The sequence below is a fragment of the Tupaia chinensis genome, unplaced genomic scaffold, assembly GCF_000334495.1.
Source record: "Tupaia chinensis unplaced genomic scaffold, TupChi_1.0 Scaffold000430_1, whole genome shotgun sequence".
Lineage (NCBI taxonomy): Eukaryota > Metazoa > Chordata > Mammalia > Scandentia > Tupaiidae > Tupaia > Tupaia belangeri.
The window spans coordinates 3,339,575-3,363,503 of record NW_006159935.1 but is presented as its reverse complement, the minus strand read 5'-3'; the positions used below and the strand labels follow the sequence as shown (position 1 = coordinate 3,363,503).

The window sequence follows — 23,929 nt, the reverse complement described above, 5'->3', positions numbered from 1 at the left end:
CATTAGAAGCACGTCACGATAAATTCCTTATGACATTACTTCTTCAGCAGGACTACCTGGAGACAGCTGTTCTGGTCAAACATCACATATACGTATTTTTAAAACTTACCCTGTATCCTCCCAGGAAGAGGGGTTAAAAGGATAGAAAGAAAAGAAAACAAAGCAAATTCAACTGCTGGTATTGAGAGCGTTTATGTTCTCATCTTCGCTAGCATTGTAGGTAAGAAGCCACACCCGTGCTTATTTGCCCATTCCCTTTAACTACTGTTGAAAACACATCCCTTTGGGTTTCCACTAAATGTTTCTATGAGGGGACATCATGGGAAGGTTTGTGGGAAAATGGAAGAGAAGTGCAAGTTTATTGTGGTTCAAATATATATATATCTATTGAACTCCCTGCATAGTTTTTCATAACAGTCATTTTCCATGAACCTCTTGAAGACTTTTCATAATGTTTCTATGAAAGAAAAATAACACAAGATTCTAGGTTTTTGAGAAGACGAGATCTTTTCCAAACTGTCAGGGGAATACGGTTCCAGGATCATTTCCAGTCATTGAAACGGGATCTTAACAACTGGATGACACGTGCTTCAGAACGCCACGTGGTGAGAGCGCTGCAGAGAACACACGATCTGGAGGGAAGGAAAACGGCTCGACCTTCTCCTACTGCTCTCTCTGCTCAGAACCTGCACTCAGAACCCTGTATCAACGACCAGTGCAAACCCCAAACTGGAACTTTAAAACTCAAGCTTTTGCATCCAAACAAAGGCTTCCTTCCCTACCAGGCCCTCCTGATCACCAAGCCCCAGCCTGTAAGTGCTTAACCAATAGAGTTCCAGATGTTAACGACTGTAAATCCCTAGGGCCTGGGATGAGATGGCGGTGCAACAGCAATGTGCCGTTCTACGAGGCTAACCTACACGGGCAGGCCCCTGGGCCCACAGCCTGAGTCCTCGCCGTCCATGCAGGGCTGAAGTCGGGGTAGATCATGCTGTGTATAACCTGTTGCAGGTGCCTCTCCTAATTGCTTTCTCTCTTTCTTTCCCATGGAAAAAATATAAAAAATTACAGGCCAAGACAACAACATCTGCCCCACTGCACTACAAATCGTCTACGGTGTGAAAGTTCAGGAACATCTACTTTTTTCACCCAGAGGCTCAAGCATTCTGGTAACAAGGAACCCAACCACAGGCGGTTGGCACGGTGTTGGCCATGGCAGCTCCTTCTTGCCAACCTCCTGGGTTTCTCCTTCACCCAGGCCTGCCTCTCTTCCTGTGGACAGACCCACAGTAAGAGCGTCCCGATACCTTCGTGAAGTTCCAGCGCTGGATGAAGTGGCGTGCCACGTCGCGGGCCGCTTTCCCGTGCACTGCGGAGGCAATGTCGTGCCAGGGCATCCGGGGCGTGGAGTACCTGTCGATGAAATCTGCCCGGGCACCAGGCAAGATCAGTGGTGAGCTCCTGGTAGGGACAGAGGTCCTCAGACCACGACTGCGACATGTCAGAGAAAACGTGCTAAATGCTCACTATGTATATTTCTTGGCTTGAGACAATGGTTGTCTTTTTTTGAGAGAGATTTTTGCTATAGGGTGCACGCACTCGTCAGAGAGACAGAGCGAGAAAGCAAGAAATCACCCCTGGGGGGAGAGCCACACCACAATCCCTTCTCCTCTGTTCTCCTCCTGGGATTTGGGGCACGCACGCACACTCGTCTGCACACATTCATGCCTGGCGCAAATTTTAAGCTGCCAGGTCTGGGACTCGAACTGCGGCCAACTATATGGGAGTTCAGCAACATAACTATTACGCCATCTGCTGGTCCAGAGCACATCGTTATACTCAAGGGAAACATAGATCAAAGATCTGGTGTGGAGGAAGAGTCACCCACAGATCTCCCTCAGTTATGTTTCCATTTCATTCAGGCTTAGACCATCACTAGACCAGGCAATACCCAAGCTGCTACGAGTTATCTGAGGCTGCATCCTCGATGTTAATTGTTTCTTTCCCATCCTGTTGAATATGGCAGGCCATGGCTGCAGTGCCACCTGCCCCCCTCTTAGACACACAAGCACAGCCACAACCTGAAATCTCGCCACTCTAATGTACAAAACAGAGACAGGAAGGAGCAGCGAGAGAGTCAAAAGTGGGCCATGATCTTTCGGAGACTTGCAGATTACTGTGATCAGCCTAGGGGAACGCTAGAGCTTTCAGACAGGCCGTTTCTCTCATGCACTTTTACTGAACTAGAAAAAAAAAAGTTGGCCTACTCAGTGAAAATTAGGTTTTAAATAAACGTATTTTATCTGAACAATAAAAAAATAGGAAAAGTCCTTAAGTATCTTACTGAATGATGTCTCCAAGTTTTACCAAATTTTCAAAACTGAACAAACAAACACAAAGGCATTATGTCATACACATGTACACTTGCTGACCTGCTCAAAGTAAGAGAAAAAACATCTCACCAGCTCCCCACGACGATGATACTCACCAGCGAAAGGTTTATCAAGCTGAACCCAGTCTTTGAAGACAAAATTGCAGTAGTCCTTCCCATGCCAGAACCTGGTTTCCCCGTGCAGCTCCCCTACGCCGGTCTGTAAACTGCGGATGGAGCCGGAGTCTGTGAACGTAGCAAGACCTTCTCAGAGACTGCGGTCGGGGGGCTCAACTCTCCCTAATGAACGCCTGAAAACCTCTTAGCTGTGCTTTGTAGGCCTCACGACTCGGGCAACGTGTATTCTTTTTATTAGAGGCTGTGGGCTGATAAGGGATTCATGGCTCTCATAAACTTATTTTATTTAAGGATTTTTTTCCCTTGACACAGGGTGCCTGCACTTGCTGGAGAGACAGAGAGGGAAAGTGAGGTATCACCCTCTGGCGGGATGGTCACGCAGCAATCCCTTCTCCTCCATTCCCTCCTTGGGAATGTGGGCAAGCACGCAAATGTGCCCAGTGTGATTTGCAAGCTGCCAGGCCAGGGACTCAAACCACAGCTGACCATGTAGGAGTCCAGCACCTTAACTACCATGCCAAACGCTAGTCCCTCTCATTAGTTTATGTTAAGAGAGCAACCGGGGCTTCGACTGGGTTTATCAGTAGACGACGAATCAGGTGGTTGAGCGCTTACTCTCACCACCCAGCACATCACTGGGTAACTCCGAATGAGGGACTTCGGAGGCGGCACCGAGAAAGCAGAACATCGGGGAGAGCAGAGAGACAGGAGTCGCAGAGGCATAAAGGATTCACTCCTCTTTCTTCAGCCAACATGGTGCACACCGAATGCAAAAATCTTGTCTTCAGCACCTCAAAAAGCAAGTATCTCAAATTTCAGAAGCCCATGTGCCAGCTCTGGAGTTAACTAGCTGAGTGACACTTGGCTCCACCTTTTTGGGTCAGAAATACCTTGTGCGTAAAAGGAAGAATTCAGTCTAGATAACAGCTAAGATTTTTTTTTTTTTGCTCTAATAGTCTATATTCTTAAAATTATAAACATTACTTGTAAAAAAACAATAGAAGCTTATGATGCAGATGTGAAGGCAGCAAACGATGATAGCATTTTACCAAGAGCTTTGCTGAGGCCATTTACGTAAAGGTAAAACTTCAAGTTAAATAGTTTAAGTTTGTGAGCTATGTTGACCATGAAGACAATGAAGCAGAAGACTCGCACAGCTACGCGCCAATCACAATGACAGCACTTGGCACAACGAAGCACTGAACAGACAGACAGCAGATCCGGAAGTATCCAGGGAATGGGTACATGGCGCTGCCTGAGGAGCCAGTGAGAGCGTGGGGCTGGCCCAGAACTGGCTTGGAAAAGGCAAACGTGTCGCTCCAAAGTCTTCTAGGATCACCCACTGCCTACAGGAAGTTCAAGTTCTAAGGGCTGAGTGTGCACAGAGGGTCTTCCCCGACTGCTAACAGCGGATCTTTCTGTCCCTTATTTTCCCCTATCCAACCCCAGGCCTCGTGCACACATTTTATTTTCACTGTCTTGGGCGGGAGGTCTACCATGCCTCCTGACACTGGCTTCTCATCCCTTCTGTGTGGGGTGTTCCTCTCTCCTGGCCTGATCTCCTAGTCACCACTTGAGAGCCACATTAGCCGTCACCTGACCCAGAGGGACATCGGAGGGCCCTGTAGAGGAAACAGTCAGCAGGACTGCTCTCTTCCTGTTCGCAGCTGCGCACCCCGATGCCTCTGATCGGCAGGTTGCATCGGATGGCTCCCTGCCCCCACGTGTCCACACACACACACACACACACACACCGACCCTGCCCCTGCCCATGTGGCTCCTGGCATCCAGCTGACTCTCGGTAAATATTTGCTGAACAAATGTTATTGTGTAGTCACCACACACAGTGCTAATAGCCTATCTCATTATTATTAAGTAATGATTAACCTTTCAAGGGTTATTGAAATTTTCCATAAAAGAAAGATACCTTCGAGTGCCAGAGATGAGCAAAACTAAATAATGCTGAAAGGAAATTTCGGTCGGCTTCTCCTAGGGATTTACTTTCCTGCTGTAGCAGGCCAGAAGGCCACCGTACTCGCAGGTCTGTTTGCTGACCTGTAGGCGCTCTACAATAAGCATCACACTGTGTTGAGAGAGAAGGATGGCATGGAGAGAGGTAAATAACGGGTCAAATTCCAAATGAAAAGATACCGGGTCATTGGGAAAGTCACGAGGCACATTCACATAGAAAAATTCCCCACAACTTTCCGGCGACCCAATACACATACGTCTATGTCTGCAAGTGTGTGTGTGTGTGTGTGTGTGTGTGTGTGTGTGTGTCTGTACATATATGTGTGTGTCTATACAGATACATATGTGTCTATACATATATGTGTGTCTGTACATATACATATATATGTGCATACACACATGTGTGTGCATATACACACATATGTGTGTGCACATACATATATGTGTGTGCGTGTCTGTACATATACAGGTGTGTACATATACATGTGTGTGTACATATACATGATATATATGTGTGTGTGTCTATACATATACATGTGTGTGTGTCTGTACATATACATATAGGTGTGTACATATACATATATGCATGTCTGCACATATACATACATGTGTCTATACATATACATATGTGTGTGTCTATACATATACATATATATGTGTGTGTGTCTATACATATACATGTGTGTGTCTGTACATATACATATAGGTGTGTACATATACATATATGCATGTCTGCACATATACATACATGTGTCTATACATATACATATGTGTGTGTCTATACATATACATATGTGTGTCTGTACATATACATATATATGTGTGTGCCTATACATATACATATGTGTGTCTGTACATATACATATATGTGTGTACATATACATATATGTGTGTCTGTACATATATATACATGTGTCTATGCATATACATGTGTCTGCACATATACATATGTGTGTCTATACATATACATATGTGTGTATACACATACATATATGTGTGTGTCTATACATATACATACATATGTGTGTGTGTATATATACATATATATATACACATATATATATGTGTATATATATATATAATTTGCTTTTAAACAAATGAGAAACCCTATGCTAAAGCTTTACTTAGACACATGCACTGACTGAAAACCACTTCCAGTGGGCCAGCCTTGTAGCTCAATGGCTTAGGAAGCCAGATCCCACAAGGCTGACTGTGGTTTGCAGGCCAGTCCTAGCAGCTTGAAAGACACGCTGGACATGTGTGCATGTATGTTCAAGATCCTGATGGGAAGCCGGCAAGTGGCGTGGTGGTTAAGGGCACTGGACTCCCACGTGGCCAACTGCAGTTCGAGACCCGGACCTGGCGGCTTGCTTTCTCACTTTCCTTCTCTCTCTCTTTCTCACTCTGTCCTTGTTTGGCCAAGTTAAAATAAAAATAAATAATTGAATAAAGTTAAATAAACTAATTCTTTAAAAAAAAATCCTGATAAGAAAGAGGAATAGAGGAAAAGGGATTGTAGCATGACCACGCCCCCTCAGGGGAGCACTCTCTCTCTCTCTCTCTCTCTCTCTGGTGAGTATATATATATCCTCTGGCCAAGAAAATAAATAAATAAGAATTAACTTTTATCTAACATCCAGTTACATAAAGAAAACAAAGCAAACTCTTACGTCTCTGAAAATTATCTGGGCACTAATTGAATTCATCCTGTTGACAATTAAATATTGGTTGTTGTTTTTATTCGTGGCCTACACTAATCCACATCAATCAGAATCCTCCTCAAAACAAATGAACTACTGAGGCGATGGGGCCAAACACTCACACGTACCGTGAGGTCGGCTCGGAACTGCGGAGCACTGAGCTCCTTGGCATCAGAAAGGCCAATCCGAGGGGTGTCTGTTAGGTTCTCCGGGTCCCGGGTGAGCGCATAATTGCATCTGCCTGGTCTTTGCCAGAGGTCTGTTATGCCAGTATTCTGCATCTTCCTCTGCCCACGGCGCCGACTCTGGCCGCTAATTTATGCAAACGCTGTTCTGTTCTTCACCTCAGATCTGCTGGCGTTGCCGCATCATCCTTTCTTTGTCATCTCTTGGTCTCCTGGACTCTCCTCTCTCCAACCAGCCTTTCTCTATTTTCTTTGCTAGCTCCTCCCAACGTGTTCTTGTCTTCTCCAATATAGCCCCTAAATGGATGCTGTATTGGTTAACAGCTAGCCCATGACTGAGTGGTGTGCAGAGGAATGGAAGTTTCTTCAGCTCACGGTTTGAAGGTCCAAGGTTCAGGGACCAACTTCTGGCAAGGCTGGCACACAGCAGAGAGCAGAATCTTGAGCAAAGCAGCTGTCCGTGGTCTCTGCCTGCTCTGGTGCCCTTTCCCCTCTGACAGGCAGGCCAGAACTCCGTCACAAGAATCCTGCCCTCATGACCTTATCACACCCAAAGACCTCACTTGGGCACTATGAGGTTTCCACTCAGCCAGCCAAATCCCAGCACACAGACTGGAGGACAGTAGTCAATAAGACCACAGCACACCTCACTAGACCTGGCTTCACTAGGGGGCTCTCAGCCCTTCTCCACTCCTCTTACCTGTCAGGATCTGGGGCATGCGTGTACATGCACCCACTGTGTTTTTCAAGCCACTGTCTGCAACTTGAACTGTGCTGTCAGCCACATGGAATCCAGCCTCTCAACCAACAGGCTACAAGCTGGCCCTGGGCTGAGCCCAGTTATCTACTTAATATTGCTTAAAGGGTAAGATCAGCAAAATGGTTGCTGAGTATGAACACGATTTAACCTTTTTAAATAGACGGCATCAGTCAAATCCATGTAGTCCGAATTCTCCCTCTTACCACGTAATTCGGAAGGAAGAAAATTCCCGAAGATGGCTGAGTGATTGTAGATGAAATATGTACGTTCTATGCACCGGCTATGGTTACTGCCCGCACCTGAGGTGACTAGTTAGTGCTGCTTTTCCGTTAAATGGCCCACAGTAGTCCTGCATGCAGACCCCACGCTAGACTTTCCTGGTGTCTACGAGAAGCCCAATTCCACTGACCTCCTGTTGTTGTCAATATATTTACATTTAATCACTGCATATCTTTACAACATTCCGAGTAAAATTCCCCAGTATGAATACCCTGTTTGTTAGGAATCAGAGGAAGGGGGGAAGCAAAACATTTACGGGACATACAAATGGAAAATTATCCGTTTGTGATAATGTGTGCGACAATCTCTGACTGGTCCACGGGGTCTTTGGCAGTGATCTGGACACTGTCGAGAAGCCGACGCCATTCATATTCTCAGGAGAAAGAAGTCATTTACTCAGACTGATACTCAGTTGTAAATGTCGAATGAGAAGCCACTCCATGCTTAATCCGGGTTCTACGTCCCACATGCCAACATGAGGCTTCGGCCATCCCGTGATGTAAACCTGGCGGCTTTTATTAAACTTCCTTCATTACTTTTAGTAGAACCCTACTTTTTAAATTACGAAACAAATTTACAAGTTCCGATATATAAAAAGGCATGGTGGATCGCTCCGGTTGAAGCAGGTACCTACTGAAGGGAGCGGGTCCAGCAGCGACCTACGCAGTGTCCTTCACCTGCCTTTTACTCAAGACAGATGACTGTCACTTCCTATCTCGCTCGGAGCCAGAACTCTTCCAAAGGTCTGCAAGGCCTCACCTCCTCCGCCCAGGCCACCTCCTGGCCTTGGTCCTCTCGTTCTCTCCCTGCGCCCTCGACTACACCACAGCCTGGAACACACGGTCTCCCTCCCCCCTTCGTGGCCTCCACAGCTGCTATCCCTTCTGCCTGGAATGCCCTCTCCCCCAGCAGTCTCTCAGGCTGTTCCTCTCTTCCTTCTGCTGAAAACTCACCTCCAGAGAAGCGCTCTCTGCCCACGCTCTGTAAAGCTGTAACCCTCCCCACTCTGCTCTCTCTCTAGGAGCCTGCGCTGTTTTTCTCCAGGGTAATTATCATGCCCTGATACGGCGTGTTCACCATTTACATATACGACTCCCACGCTCACCCCCGACTAGCTAACTGCATTGTATCTGTTTTGTTCACTAAATCCCTAGTACCTGGGACAGTGATTGCCATGTTATAGGAGCTCAGTGAATACTTATGCAATCAGCCAAGCAAATACTCTACATTTATATTGGCATCCCCACTTTCAGTCTTAATGAGTGCCCAATTCCTTTAAAGAGATGCACCATTCATTTTGTTCTTCCCCATTCTCCTACTCCTTCATTTAGACTCTTTGTCTCTCTCTCCCTTTTTCAAGTTTACTTACTTCTTCCAGTAGAAAGAGAAACAGCGACAGTTGACCCGAATGGGGTCCCCATGCTATGACCCACCCCAAGTCTCAGCTGACCCAATCCTGGGCATGTGTGTGTGCCCAAGGTGCTCAGGGAGGTCTGGGGTGCGAGCCAAGGCCCTTTCCCTGTGGGACAAAGGGTCCACCATGGCCCCCCTTTGTCTCGTAATGAATGTTGCTGCACTAGGCACATGTCCAATTTGTCAATGGAGTGGGGGGGGGTGTGAGTGGATATCCGGGAAACTTGGCACCACCAACCAAAAACCAAACACTGCAGTGTCCTCTGGTGACCACGTGGGTATCACCCCTCCATCAGAGTGGCCTGAATTCCTCAATGCATTCAGTCTCTGACTCACATCTTTTCTGCTTGCACCCAGTCCTCCATCAGCAACGCCGACAGTCATGATCCAGACCCTCGACTTCAAGGTCTGGCATCCTCATTTTCCCACCTCATTTTTCACTTCAGTCTTAAAGCAGCAAAGTCGCACCCTGAAGTTACAAGGCACTACTTGGGCGTGTTTACACCTTTCTACCTTTAAAATCTACTGTTGCATGCACCCTAACCCAGTTTCCTGGACTTCCCAGAGGTGTGCTGAGGTTTCCCAGGACTTTGAAGCTTTGTCATGCACAGGAATTACTGGGAGTGGTTCTTGGATTCGCATATTGCACACTAAGGAGATAAAACATCTCTCATATATGTTCTCCACTTTCACATGGATGTCAATGTAGTTATGATTTATGAAGTAAAATCTAGTAACAGTCACACTGGGGTATTCGCTCATTATGCATAGTTAAAGCATAATAAAACCCCCAGAGTCTCTAGACTAAAGAATGCTGGGAACCGCCACTCAAGGTCTAGCTTAATTTTCCAGCCACCAGTGACTCACACCCAGGAATGTTAGCTGGGCTCTAACACCCTCCCTACAGTACATGAGCACACCGGCCTTGGGATTCTGGCCAAATGGTTATGACGGAGCAATCTGCACTTCTCCCACATCACAAATACCGATCAGGAGCACTGGGAGGCCGAGGAGCTGAGACTTCACTGGGCAAATCACTTATCGTCGCTAACCCTGAGTTTCCTCATCGGTAAAAAGGGGATAAAAATACTGTACTATCAAGTACTGCAAGTACACTCCAGGGACCGACAGTCTCCACACAATAAGGGCTGTTCTTTATAATGATTACTGGTTCTTGTAGCTGATGGGTTACCAAATCCTTCTTCATTCCTGCCACAGAGTTGAGGCCCTGGTTAATTCCCCCCCACCCCATCCGGTTCTCCTTCACCTTCTCCTCTTTTCTTGTTCTCTTTCTTTTCTCCTTCTCCTTCTTCTCCTTTCTTCTTCTCCTTCTTCTCTTCTCCTCCTTCTTCTCCTCCTCTTCTTTTCTTTTTCTGACTTTTTTCTCCTCCTCCTTCTTTTCAATTAAGAATTACTCATTTAAGTTAACTTATTATTATTATTTTTAAATTTACTATAGGGCACATGCACTCACCAGAGAGCAACAGAGAGAGATGAGGGGTTGAGAAAGCAAGCCACCAGGTCCAGGATTCAGACTGTGGTCAACCATGTGGGCGTCCAGTGCCTTAACCACCGCACCACCTGCTCCTGCTAGCCTCTCTGGTTCTTCTTACAAAAAATTTAACAGATTACACTTTCTGCAAATTCGGATTTAGAGCATGACAACTTTATTCAAAGGCCTTCAAATATTTTAACCAAATAAAATTCCAACTCCCCAATATGACTGTCTGACACCAGAAACTACGCCTTCGTCAAATGCGGTATTTCCTGAAATGTGGTGCCACTTGCTGTCTTCCCATTCCAGCAGCCCTGCTTGCCCTGTTTCCTCACCTATGCTGTCCTCTTCAGCCTACCCCGGTCAAATTACTTCCTGACCTAACTCAAGCATCCTCTCCTCACAAAGCCGTTCTGAATCATCACAGGAAGTCGTCCCACCTACCACACAAGGTCAACAACACTACGGATCTGCACGTCGTGCGTGGTAGCGTTCATCGGCATACGGTATCCTCCCTGCTGGACTGTAGGGTCTTAGGAATAGGGGGATCCTATACACACCCCATGCTTTGCACAGAACAGGCGCTCAATAATACACGTGGCATGAAAACCGTGCAAACAGGAAGCCAACTGGAAACACACAGCAGACGATGCAGCCAAAGCTGAAGCCTCGGGGAATTCTGTCACCTCACGGATCACTTACCAACTTTAGGCCTAGTGAATCCCTGCTCGGACTCACTGGAAGGGCGGAATAGTTTGAAGTGGGGTTTTAAACCATGGATTAAATTCTGATGACTTCTATAGTGATTACAATAACCTGGAGAAAGTGGAGAGGCCTTTTTTTACAAAGATAGGACAGACAGATATTTATATATCGAGTTTTCTAAACTGGAAAGCAAGTTCAGTCATTTTAAAAACGAGAGACAGGGCTATCAAATCAGTCCTAAGAGTCTGTGCCACAGAGAATCACAGGGCCTTAAAACGGGCCTGAAAATGGATGGGACAGAAGTCCAATGTTTGATGACGCACGCTTAATGTCTTTCTGGATGGGAAGAGAAATGAGACTTCCTCTAAGGAAAGTTTATCAAGGACATCTAGTACCTGTCTGCTTTCTTTATAGCTTAGTATGTTTTAGAAACCCTTAGTCGTCCTGCTATCATCAGAAGCAGGATCTGTGCTTGTTAGGACTCTGGTATGAATGCAACCTTCGATTTGTTCTAAACGGAAGCAAACAAAGCCAAGGGATGACATGATATTGAACAGGATGATATAGTGACCTTGGAGATGGCGTGCTTTACTCCGTGATGGAAGGACAGTTTGTAAATCAGGACTACGGAGCCTGGCTGTGGAGGGACAGGGGTGGTCAAGGAACACCGTGGCAAAGACCGAGACTCACTGGAGGCACTGTCGATGCTGCTAACGCTGTCCGCCTCCTGCAGCTGGTGCCTGTAGAGCTGCCTGTACAGGCTGAACTTGGCGAACTTTCTCGACTTTCCTCTGCCTTTCAGTTTTGAATCCATATCATCACCGCTTTTCAGAATGGGCAGATTTTTATCAGATTTGTTTTTATCTTTGAGGCTTAAGGATTCCATAGAATCTGTTGTTGCAGCCTGTAAGAGTTACAAACAAGAAAAGAAGACATGGTATAAAACATGCTACCGTGTGGTCCTGGAATTCAAGTAGAGAGAACTTGTGGAGTTTACAAGTGTTGGGGGCCAGCAGGTGGCATGGTGGTTAAAGTGTTGGACTCTCATGTGGCTGACCATGGTTCAAGTCTCAGACCTGGTGGTTTGCTTTCTCACTTTCTCTCTCTCTGTGTGTGTCTCTGTCTGTGTCTCTCAATAGTGAACATATGTGCCCTACAGTAAACTTTAAAAAATAATCAATAAAATAGATAATTTAAAAAAATGTTTACAAATGTTAGAATCGTCATAAGAGATACATGATGAAGCGTGAGGTCAGCCACAGGGCAGTAGTGGGTCCCTGTGAGCTGTGCAAACATTGCCAAAAGAATACCAGGAGTTCCACTGTGGCTCCTCTTCCAGGCGGCCAAGTTCTTGAAATGTCATTCCAACTGGCCTTTGTGTCTCAAATAAGACATGAGTTACATTCACTGTTGAGCTTCTGAACGCTTTCTTCTGATGAGCATCAAGTAAGCAACGCTTCTCCTATTTTAACTCATCATTTTTCAATTCATTAAATTACTACTTTCCCAGAAATATCACCAGCCTATTCAGGAAGAAATAAGATGAGAGTCTCACCATGTTTTTATAATCATATTAATATTCTGGCAACCGTTGGGTTGGAAAAACAAGCAGATGTGTATTTACAGATAGACATTTTGACAGTTCTCGATTTCAAAATTACTTTAAGAAGTTGCTTTCTGCTCAAATAGAATTTCTTCTATTATATATGACCCCAGACCGACCTATACTGTTATTGGAAGTAGAAAGATTTCAAAAACCTTGGAAGCTACTTTCAATTTTTAATGTTTATTGTGATCCAACATAAACCTCGATCCCCACCCATTTTTTAATTATGATGTCATTTTCAAATAGAAAATAAATCCTTAATTTAAATGGAAAATAAGGGAGCTGAGCATCAGACGGCACACTTTCTATTGACTCTGTTGTATCTTCTTATAGGAGAAGAACCCGAGACTAAAAGATCTAAGTTACAGCTAGCTGGGTGGTGAGGCCAGTATTGGAAACCACACCTGTGCAGTATTTGACTCCGTATTCGTCAGCCCTCCAGGAAGATGCCACCTGTCCACTCCGTCAATCAACTGCCATAAGTTACGTTAATTTGATGCAGTGCCATGCAAGTGACATCTACTTACTGTGAGAGAACCCAGAGACGGTCCCGAGGTGACCCGCTTCACGCTGCCCACGTCTGTGAGTCGGTGCTCATTGTCGTCCCACCTACCATAGGCCAGGTCAATCCCGCCCACAAAGGCCACTGATTGGTCGACGATGACGAGCTTCTCATGATGGGCCCACAGATAGACGGTGGATGACACATGATCTGGGTGCCTCATCACCTGGAGATGGAAAATGAAAACTGCATGTATATGCTTTTGAAAACTGCCTTCATGCTGTAGTAAATAGGTCTAAGGCCAGCAGACGCCAGGAAGGTTTAGGCAGCTGGATCCCACACGACTGACTACGCGGTTGGAGTTCGAAACTCTGCTTGGAAAACATACCTGGCATGGGTGCCTGTGTGCCCAAGGGGAGAATGGAGGAAAAGGGATTCTGGCGTGTCCACTCCCCGTGGGGGGTGAGTCTGCACTTTGTCTCTGTCTCTCTCTCTCTCTCTCTCTCTGGTGCGTGCAAATGTCCTATAGGAAATTTTTTCCAAAAGTCTTTTTACTCTGCAAGAAGCATTTCCTGTAACTCAAATACAAAAATGTGCTATATCTACACCAACGAGAAACCCCAAACTTCTAGTTTTAGCCTTCGAATTTGTCAGAGGAAACTCCTAGTTACTTTTTTAAGCCCCCTCACCACCTCCCACCCAGAAACCATATTTTGGGGATGGCTGCTTATTTAGTTTGAAGTCTAGCTATACATTTAGATAAGACTCAGCTCAACTTGCTAGCTGGTTCTTTTTTTTTTTTTTTCTCTCTTTTTTTCCCTAATGTTTTGCTTGGTAAATATTTAAAAACAAACAAACAACCACTCTAAAATATTGAACTAATATGTATCTCTAAAACATTTTGAAATGAATTACATTGGTGCTGTGCCAGTCATTGGGCCCAAATACTAATCCTATGGATCCTGGCACACAGACGTTGTGGTAACTCTTTCTGTAAAGGTACTTGAGAAGCTACTAACCTTCAGCTTTCAAACAGAATTCCCTACATGGCCCCAGTCTAATCCGTCCTAGTTCATATACCTTTAAGTAAAAAGATTCCAAACACTTTAACAAGTACTTTTTATTTTTCCATTGTGGTAAAATACACATAGAGTAAGTAAAATACACTATTTTAAGCATTTTAAGCTCAGAGTTCAGTAATTTAAGGGTAATCAGTGGGGGAGTCTTCTCTCCTTTGCTTCTGCTAGAAGGACTGAAGTTAGTTCCTCCTTCGATGTTTGGTAGAATTCAATGGTGACACCGTCAGGTCCAGGATGACCTTGTATTTCTGCATGAGTTAGTCCTGGTAGGTTTATGTTTCTGGGAATCTTTCTAATTCATCTAGGTTATCCAATTAGTGGGTATACAATGGTTCATATTTCTCTCTCCTAGACAACTCTCTTTTTATTTCTGTAGACTTTGGAGTCCCCACTTTCACTTCTGATTTTAGTAACTTGAGTTTTTTCTCTTTTTCACTTAGTCTATCAAGCTCAAGTTTTGTTAATTTTGTTGGTCTCTTCAAAAACAACTTATAGTTTTATTCATTTCCTGTATATTTTTTTATTATTTCATTGATTCTTCTCTTTCTTTCTTTCCTTCTGCTAGTTTTAGGTTTAATTTGCTCTACTTTTTCTAGCTCCTTAAGTTGCGACATTAAACCGAAGTTTTGAAACCTTCTTTTTAATGAAGAATTTATAATTTCCCCCCTTTGTATTGCTATGGCTGTGTCATAAGTTGTGATATGTTGTTTCATTTTCACTTGTCTCTTCATTATTTTCCATTTCCCTTGATTTCTCCTTTCATTCACTGCTTAACAGCATATTGTTTAATTTCCACCAATTGGTGAATTTTCCAGTTTTACTTCTGTTACTGATTTCTAACTTCATCTGTCATGGTAGGAGGGATGCTTGTGTGATACCTACCTTTCAAAATTTTTAAGATTTCATTTGTGACTGAGCAGATGGTCTCTCCTGGAAAACGTGCCATGAGCATTTGAGAAGAATGTGTGTTCTAATGTTGCTAGGTAGGATGCTGTGTATATGCTCAGTAGACCTGGTGGGTCTGCTGGTTCGCGTCCTGTTTCCTCACTTATCTTCTGTCTAGTTGTTCAGTCCGTTATTGAGAGTGCGATATTGATGCCTCCACCTGTTACTGTAGAACTGTCTTTACTTCCCTTCTCTTCTGTCCGTTTCTGCTTCATGTATTTTGATGGTCTGTTATTAGATGTATAAATAATTACAATTTTTATATCTTCTTGATGTCTCAAAATTTTGATTAAAATCTTTTTTTAATTTAAAGTCTATTTTGTTTTATATTAATTTAGTTATCCCTGCTCGTTTTTGGTTACTGTTGGTATAGAATATCCTTTCCCTCCTTTTATTTTTAACTATTTGTGTCTGCATTCATTGTGAGTCAGCCGTAAATAACACATAGTTGGACCAAGCTTTTTTAAAAAAAATCCATCCTACTAGTCTCTCTCTTTTGATTGGAGAGCTCAATCCATTTACAGTTAAAGTACTTAATGATAAGAAGGCGCTTACTTGGGTTATTTCACAGTTTTTCTACAAGTCTAATAGCTTTATCTGTCCCCCGTTTCCTGCATTACTGTTTTCTTTTGTGTTTGATTTTTTGTAGTGAGATGTTTAAATTCCTTTCTCATTTCCTTTTGTGTATATTTTGCAACTATTTTCTTGGTTACCATGGGGATTGCATTTCATATCCTGAAGTTGTAACACTATAATCTGAATTTCGACCAGTTTCGCTTCAGTAACAGACAAACTCTGCTCCTTTAACAGCTTCATCCTCACCCCTTTAATTGCTGATGTCACAAAACCACTTCTTTAGTATCCGCTGGATAGAAATTTGGTATGAACAATGTTTAGAGATGATACGACTCCATAACTCATTCTGTAGGGGAGAAACACTTTCACTTTTTTAACCAGTGAAATACACAATTGCTATGTATTTTAACCCTGCTGGGGAATTTATTAATTTATTACATCTCAATGTATCTCAATATTGGGTGATATTTATTAATAGGTTTTAGGTCTTTGGAAAAGTATCAAAGAACTTTTTCAAATTGCTTTTCATGTTTACTTACTGCATTATTTAAAAATACAGTTCAGTTCCTAAGAGGAGATTTCTTGCTGCTCTCAGTGATCTGAGGATATCACAGGAAGATAACATTCAAGATGTTCCAAGATAATATTAATGGGAAGTGCGAGACCCTGACTGGGCCCTTACATGTTAAAAACAACTGTAAGAACGTGTTCTTGGCTAAACTGTCACTTCCAATAAGCAGGATGAAAGGTCTGCTGATCCCAGTCAAGGTAGGGAATACAAGAAAGGATAGTATTCTGCTGTATTTCCAACACTACTTATTCAAAACATGCATTTAGGGAATTAAATAGATTACCACTGCCCAGGGCAAAACATGGCTGAAAAAGTCCTACAGAATCATAGAGAAGAAACGACAGCCCCAAATGAATCTGGATACCTTTATGTTCGGGTGTAGACGCATTAGAGTCCTCTTGCTATATTCACTATTGATTCCAAGGGCAAGCTCCACCTCTTTGTAGAGCATTATGAAAATTCTCACCCCCTGTTGCTGTCACAAGAGAAAACACAAGGAAACATAAGTATCTGTAGAGGGAGCAGCTCTAAAAAACGTTTTAAAACATATTGCGCATGTGTTAAATTTTGCGTCTTTGTTACACCTGGGCATTTAATATCCTAGAGACAAAGTGCAATTCCTTTCTATAATACTTTCTAGAGTGTTACAGATGCAGGTGTATCTAATAAACTACAGCGACAAAGAATAATTTAGGCATAGTTTATGTTACAAAATCTGTGGTAATTAGTTATTGTTATAATGGAATTTCTTTTTCTTTTATTTAGGTTTTTGCCATATGGTCCATGCACTTGCCAGAGAGAGACAGAGAAGGAAAGTGAAAAATGACTCCCAGAGGAGATGACCACGCCTCAATCCCCTCTTCCCCATTCTTCTCTTGGGATTTTGGGCCAGGATGCACATGCACCTGACATGATTTTGAAGTCACTGGGTCCAGGACTCAAACCTCAGTCGGTCACCTGGGAGTCCAAGACCTTAACCACTGCAACACCTGCTGGCCCCAGCATGGAAATTTAATAAAAAATTTAAGCCATCTTGCTGGTTGAACCCCTCTGATTCATAAGAACTAAGTACTGCCATGCTATACAATGTAAAATAACATAGTAATTACTATTTGGGGGTTATAGGTTATGGGTTATTAAATCTTGGAGAAAATAAAACACCCACAGTTCTCCAGTATTGGTTGGCAAATATTAAGAAATATGTTGTGTCCCCTAATTTTCTTTTAATAACACACCACTTCAGAATATTAATGCTCTGTCTTCCTTGGCGTTCATAATATCTGACGAGCACACACATGTTGGAGGGGCATGCTAGATTTACATTTTGGTTAGCATTCAGCAGAGTTGAGTGCCCATTCTGGCTTTGAAAAAAACAGGTCAAAAAGAATATATGTGTTATTCTAGTTCTCTGGCTAACAGGTGGCTTTGGAACTCATTATCATTATACAGCCACTATTATAATCAGGTATGCAAGTAAAAACTTGAGTTAAGAAATAAGGAAATGCATATGTGGGTAGAAGTGAACAGATTTATTTCTAATGGCCAGGAAGTACTCTGCAGTGGACCACTGACTGAGGACTCCACAGGAAAACTAGGAGATTATTTTATTCTTCTCTTCTACTGCCCAGTTCTATTTTGCTATTTGAATATTTTAGAATTCAGCACTGAATACTACTCACAGAAAAATAGCCTCCCATTAAAAGATATAACACAAAGCTTAAAAACTCAAAATTTCAGCCTAAATTATAGAACATTACTCCTGAAGACTTTCATCATGGCTCATTTGTTTTAAATACATAAATGTCTGCTTCTTAGGCAGAATAATGAAGGCGTTACTCATGAAGGGCAGTAGTTGCAGATTAGGAACTTGGCCTGAATCCTACACTTTTCCATTTCCCTGCATTACTAATAGATTTTTTTTTTTGAGAGATTTTTTTCGCTATAGGGTGCCTGCACTCACCAGACAGACAGAGAGAGACATAGAGACAGAAAGTGAGAAATCACCCCCCAGGGGGGATGGTCACACCGCAATCCCTTCTCCTCCATTCTCCTCTCAGGATCTTGGGTACGCACACACATGTGCCCTGCGTGAGTTTCAAGCCACCGGGTCTGAGACGCGAACCGCGGTCGACTACGTGGGAGTCCAGCGACATAGTCATTACGCTAACTGCTGGTTCCCATGGATTTTTGAAATAATAGAGATGTTAACACCAAGAGGTTACATTATTACCTTCCGCTTATTAATAGCTGACATTTTCTTCTATGACTTTTCTATTGAAATAAATTAATTCTAGAAGAAGTAGGGTAGAGTCTTTAAATCTTTTTTCAGTTTAAAAAACAAGTGAGTAGGGGCCAGCGGATGGTGTAATGGTTATGTTGCTGGACTTCCACATAGTCGACTGCGGTTCGAGTCCTGGTACCAGTGGCTTAAAACTTACGCTGAGTGTGTGTGCATGCATGCCCAAATCCCAAGAGGAGACTGGAGAAGGAATTGTGGTGTGGCCATGCCCTCTGGGGGGTGATTTCTTGCTTTCTGTTTCTCTCTGTCTTTCTGGCAAGCACACATGCCCTATAGCAAAAACCTCTCAAAAAAAAATTTAAAAAGTGAATAAGGAAGTGATTAAATCAAAAAAGGTAATTTCTTAGATGGTTTACAATTATTTACTTATGCTTACAGCCACAATAAACAGTTAATTAGTGACAAGATTTCTATCATAATAAGTAACAAATTCTTCTTCTTTTGGTAGTATAACACTATACTAAATTCTAAAAAATAAAGAGCAAAGGGAAATCATTCCTTAGAAATGAAAGCATTTGCTGGGTTGTACTACTGAAGGCTTTTACAAGAGGTAGGAAATATTTCTGCAAACTGAAAGCCAAGTTTTTGTTTTAAAAGAACTGATGTTAATTCTATAATTTAAAACACACTTTGGAAACATCTTATTTTTTACTAATATCTTTTAGTGACCATTGGGGAACTTAATTTTTGCTTAGAAAACGGAAGGAAAATGTTTATAAGAGAAGTAGAAAAACATATAACCTGGAATAGACCACACCATGCCATTCTTATCTCTGAATTCAACTGACCCAAAGGGCACAGAGAATGAACTTCATAAAATTTGAGTATTGAAAGATGAAAATGAAGTCCTCTTTTTAAATTAGTTTCTCATCAGGTAGAACAAACACAATGAACAGAAAACTTTAGAAGCTTTAGATATACAAATCCATGTAAGACAATGAAGAATAAAACCAATGTTAGTGGAAATGAGAGACTTTGTATCTTAGTAAGCTTTTTCCCCTGAGTGTTCAAAATAGTGTGGTCAAATTATCAGTATGTTCCAAGTGCATTCAAACTGGCTGAAGATGGCTTAGCTTAACCCTCCAAACTCCAGGAGAATTGCTCAATTTTATCACTTGCCAAGGACCCCAAGTGCCAGGAGGTGCAATATATTGGGAAAATGAAAAGTAAAAGACAGAAAGAAAGCACACCCTTACCATCAAAAGCAGGCAGCTTGGGGATTTAAGAACGCGAATGCTCATGTGCCTTTCTTCCTTGTTTCCCTCTTTTTCTCTCTCTCTTTTTTTTTTTCTCTATTTTCTAGAAAGTCCAGACCCAAAGATTGAACGCCCCTTCTGCTCTCTCCCACAAGGCATTCTAGGCCACCGCTTTGATACGATTCTGCTTGGTTTTCTGCATGGAGATGGATCATTCATCTCGTTTCGCAGACATGGACATCTTTCCCTCTAAGTGGTCATTGACCCTACAACTCTAGAATGTGCCTTTTGGTCCAAAACAGAAAACAAACAAACAAACAAACAAACAAACAAACAAACAAAAACTTTAAGACAAACTCTCTTTGAGGATCTAAACCTTCTTCGGGGTGTCCAGGCTACTACAATGAAGGCTTCTTTAGTATGAGTTTCATAAGAGATACCACATATTTCCAAATGTGTGATAGACACAGTCGGGGGGAAGAGGAGGCCTACAGGTACGATAACTATGACGCAAATATCTCACTTCTTAGTGTAGTAAATGCGGAACCACCAAAAGCCTTGGGATATTGCAGTTTTGAGTTGTAAACAATCTGCCTCTGAAGACTGACTTAGAAAATTGCAAATGATGGCATTGCAGATGGCCAAAGAGACAGGAAAATTACCAGAGAAACAACATACTAATTTTTTCCTAAGAAACAGCCATTATGCCTATATATCGGCTATGAGGCAAAGATACTTCCTAAATTTCTCTTAAAAAGTCTGTACAATAACAAAAAAAAAATTCATTTTAATCAATCTTATAGATTCTTAATGCAAAAATAAATATGTTTTGACCCCACACTTGGCAAAGCTAGTATGTGGCTTTCAGAAACTCAATTATTTATTTGAAGCAGTGTTGATATGCATATGAAATGTCCAATTGGAACGATGTGAGTGTTTAAAAATTTATGACCCAACTAATGATACTGCGTAGTGAGATTAAGGAAGAGCAATTCCCCTAAGTGTACTGCTGAGAAATTAATCTTTAATAGTACGACTGTTTCCTTAAAAATTTTAGAAAAGCATTGTCGCAATTTAAAAATCACGCTCTTTAGGAAGTGAGCGAACCACTGTCAGGCCATAATATTTCCTTGGCCATGGCATCCATCAGGGACCTCGCTAGGGTTCACGGCCATAAGAGCAAAGAGAAGCCACGCTAGTGACAGAAAAGGCCCCTGGGTAGGTACAGGGAGGACGACAAAACACGCCACCTAACGAGAGGTGGCCCAGGCCTGCACAGGCGTTTGCTAGCTTTTTAGTTTATGTCGATGGCCTGAGGCCACCTCACACTCATGTGATCTGAACTTAACTTTTCAAATCCAAGTTCTTCCCACTTTCTCCCACTACCGGAGTCGCCTTCCCACCACACCATTTTGATAAGATCTCCCCTTCCCCAACACTCTTCACGCTACATCCCCCTGCCTGCCAGAAGTCCAGACTGCTGGCTTGGCTCGCAAAGCCCCCAGGGCTAGTAGCAACCTGCCCTGCCAGCTCGACCCCCATTCTTCTTTGCTGATACTCAGGTGTAACCAACCATGTCTCCCTACCATGATGGACAAAGCCTCCAATACTGTTTCTTCATAACATTTATTACACTCTGAAGTTCCTTCCTTTCCCTTTAAAAATGTGCACCCACACAAAAGGTCTTGCAGTCCTATGTTGGGAGGAGGTCCCCAGCCAGGATAACCTTTTGACTTTGAGTTGTGTCCAGCTGACAGTGGGGGATATTTTAAGCTCCTTCAGCTCAAGAAATCATGACTTTTTAAACTGGATGTCCATATGACTGGCTAAGTGACCTGCACATAGTAGGCATTCAACAAGCGCATGGTTGCAACCTACAACCTAAACCTCTGAAATACTATGAGGAAGATTCCTAGGGAAAACTCACAAAAACAGAATCTTGGGGGATATGGAAAGGTGCCATTTCACAGAGAGAAACATGGGGAAAAGTTACAGCACATCCCGCAGGTAGAAAGAAGTTTGACAAGGCGAGGACTGAGCCCAGGACCTGCGTCCGTCACTAAGCTCTCCATGGACAGCCTGGAAACCTACTGACTGTGGCATCCTTTGTGAATAGGGCAGTACCCTGCTCATGGGAGACATACCGTAACGTGCGTGCTGAGTCACTGAATGGGAGACATGCCATGACGTGTGTGCTGACTCATTGAATGGATAATCATTCTCAGGACCAGAATTTCCAATCTGGTGACTGGAATACTGTTGATTCAACAAATTAGACTATCTATCAAAATGATGCCATTCGGCAGTAATGTGTATTTGAATAAAGGTTATCAACTTCTTTTGATCTCGGTATTAATAAGGTCTTACTGAACCCATGGATATCCCCTGAAATCCTAAAATAAAGGCATAAGGAGGAGGGGCAGCAGATGTCATGGAGGTTGAGGTGACTAGATGCCACATGGACAAAGTGGTTCAAATCCTGGGTATGGCAGCTTGAAAATCACCCCAGGCGCTTGTGTGTGCATGCCCGAAATCCTGAGAGGAGAATGGAGAAGGGGGGGGGGGTGATTTCTCACTTTTTCTCTCTCTGTCTCTCTCCATCTATAGTGAGCATATATGCCCTATGGCAAAAAAGAAAAAAAAGAAAAAGAAGAGAAAGAAAAAAGGAATGTGAATGGGGTGTGGATAGTGGAATGTAGACGACAGGAAATAAGAAGTGAGTGAAGGCAGAGAAAAGAGTACTACTCCCAGTTCTTTAGGGTCTGGGAAACTTGCTAGAGTCTTTAATGATAGGACAGTTAAAAGGGTGAGAGTTTCAGATAATAGTGAAAAGTTGGCACTCCCTAATGTGGACATGATAAAAATAAATCTAGATCTATTCTAATTGAAGTTTTACTCTTTTAAAGGCCTATTACACATTTAAAAACCATTAGCAATACAAGCATAGTCATTGGTGAACCTATACTGCTTCAGTATTTACTTTTTGTAACAAGAGCACCTGCAAAACTCACCCAGAATCTACAGAACCTCACAGGAAATAGTTTCACATCATTTCCATGGACTTCCATAAACCTGGGACCAAAACGCTACCAGTTCTTACTGTCCTCCTCTTTGATATTCCGCCACATCAGCGTGGGCCCTTCTGAATGAACCATCCCCATGATGACATCGTCTTTTGCATAAACGGCAAGATAGTAAGTACAATGGACATGCTACATTCCATTTGACGTTTTTCACTGATGAAGTTTCATTACAGTTATCTTGTCTATCATGTTAATGGTCCATAACTGATTAAAAAACAAAAATTAGGGATGCTAGCATAAGCCATGTGGTGAATTAGGCCAAAATACTTAGGCACTCAAAAATAATACACGAAAAATAGGACTAAATGAACCAGAAAACACTAGCTATCACATGTTTTTCAAACTTTAAAGTACAAAGTTATAAGTATGCTTTTTTTTTTTTAGAGGTTTTTGTTATAGGGTGTGTGTGCTTGCCAGAAAGAGAGACAGAGACAGAGAGACAGAATGCGAGAAATCACCCCCAGGGGGGATGGCCATGTCGCAATCCCTTCTCCTCCATTCTCCTCTCGGGATCATGGGCGCACACACACACATATATACATGCTTGGTGTGAGTTTAAGCCACCGGGTCTGGAACTCAAACCACGGTTGACTACATGGGAATTCAGTGACATAGCCGTTATGCTAACTGGTCCCTAAGTTATAAGTATGGTTGAAAAAGAAAAGGCACTTTAGAGGCAATAGATATTTAAAATTTGTATCAGCCTTTGTTGGGGAAGTACGTACTGCTTTTCGTTTAAGAATGCAGTCCAACCTCCAACGATTTCCTTCAACCACCGGGCGTTTCAGGAAGATTTCTGGACTCAACCTGAAATCACAAAACCAAGATTTAAAGTAACTAAAATAGAATATAAAGTTCTGATTGTGTTCTAGGCACAGGACCCCACATGGCCAACAGCACGATTCAAATCCCAGACCCAGAGGTTTGAAAAACATGCCATGTGTGTGCATGCCCAAAATCCTGAGAAGAGAATTGAAGGAAAAGGGATTGTGGTATGGCCATCCCTCCTGGGGGGGGGGGTGATGTCTCACTTTCTTTCTCAGTCTCTCTGATTC

General features: G+C 42.9%; 1 protein-coding gene across 4 annotated transcripts in view; it reads right to left on the bottom strand.

Annotated features, from left to right (window-relative positions):
- Positions 1-23,929, bottom strand: part of PLD1 (phospholipase D1) — a 134,008-nt gene that overhangs the window by 49,708 nt on the left and 60,371 nt on the right. For 3 of the 4 annotated variants that reach the window (XM_006155054.3, XM_006155055.3, XM_027774422.1), the window contains 7 exons: positions 23,600-23,681; positions 16,661-16,771; positions 13,151-13,351; positions 11,708-11,921; positions 11,015-11,128; positions 2,489-2,617; positions 1,308-1,426 (listed from right to left, as the gene is read on the bottom strand). In XM_006155054.3, coding sequence (XP_006155116.1) covers positions 1,308-1,426; positions 2,489-2,617; positions 11,015-11,128; positions 11,708-11,921; positions 13,151-13,351; positions 16,661-16,771; positions 23,600-23,681 — 970 coding nt within the window. The remainder of the gene's footprint in view (positions 1-1,307; positions 1,427-2,488; positions 2,618-11,014; positions 11,129-11,707; positions 11,922-13,150; positions 13,352-16,660; positions 16,772-23,599; positions 23,682-23,929) is intronic. The other variant, XM_027774423.1, reaches the window with a different exon arrangement.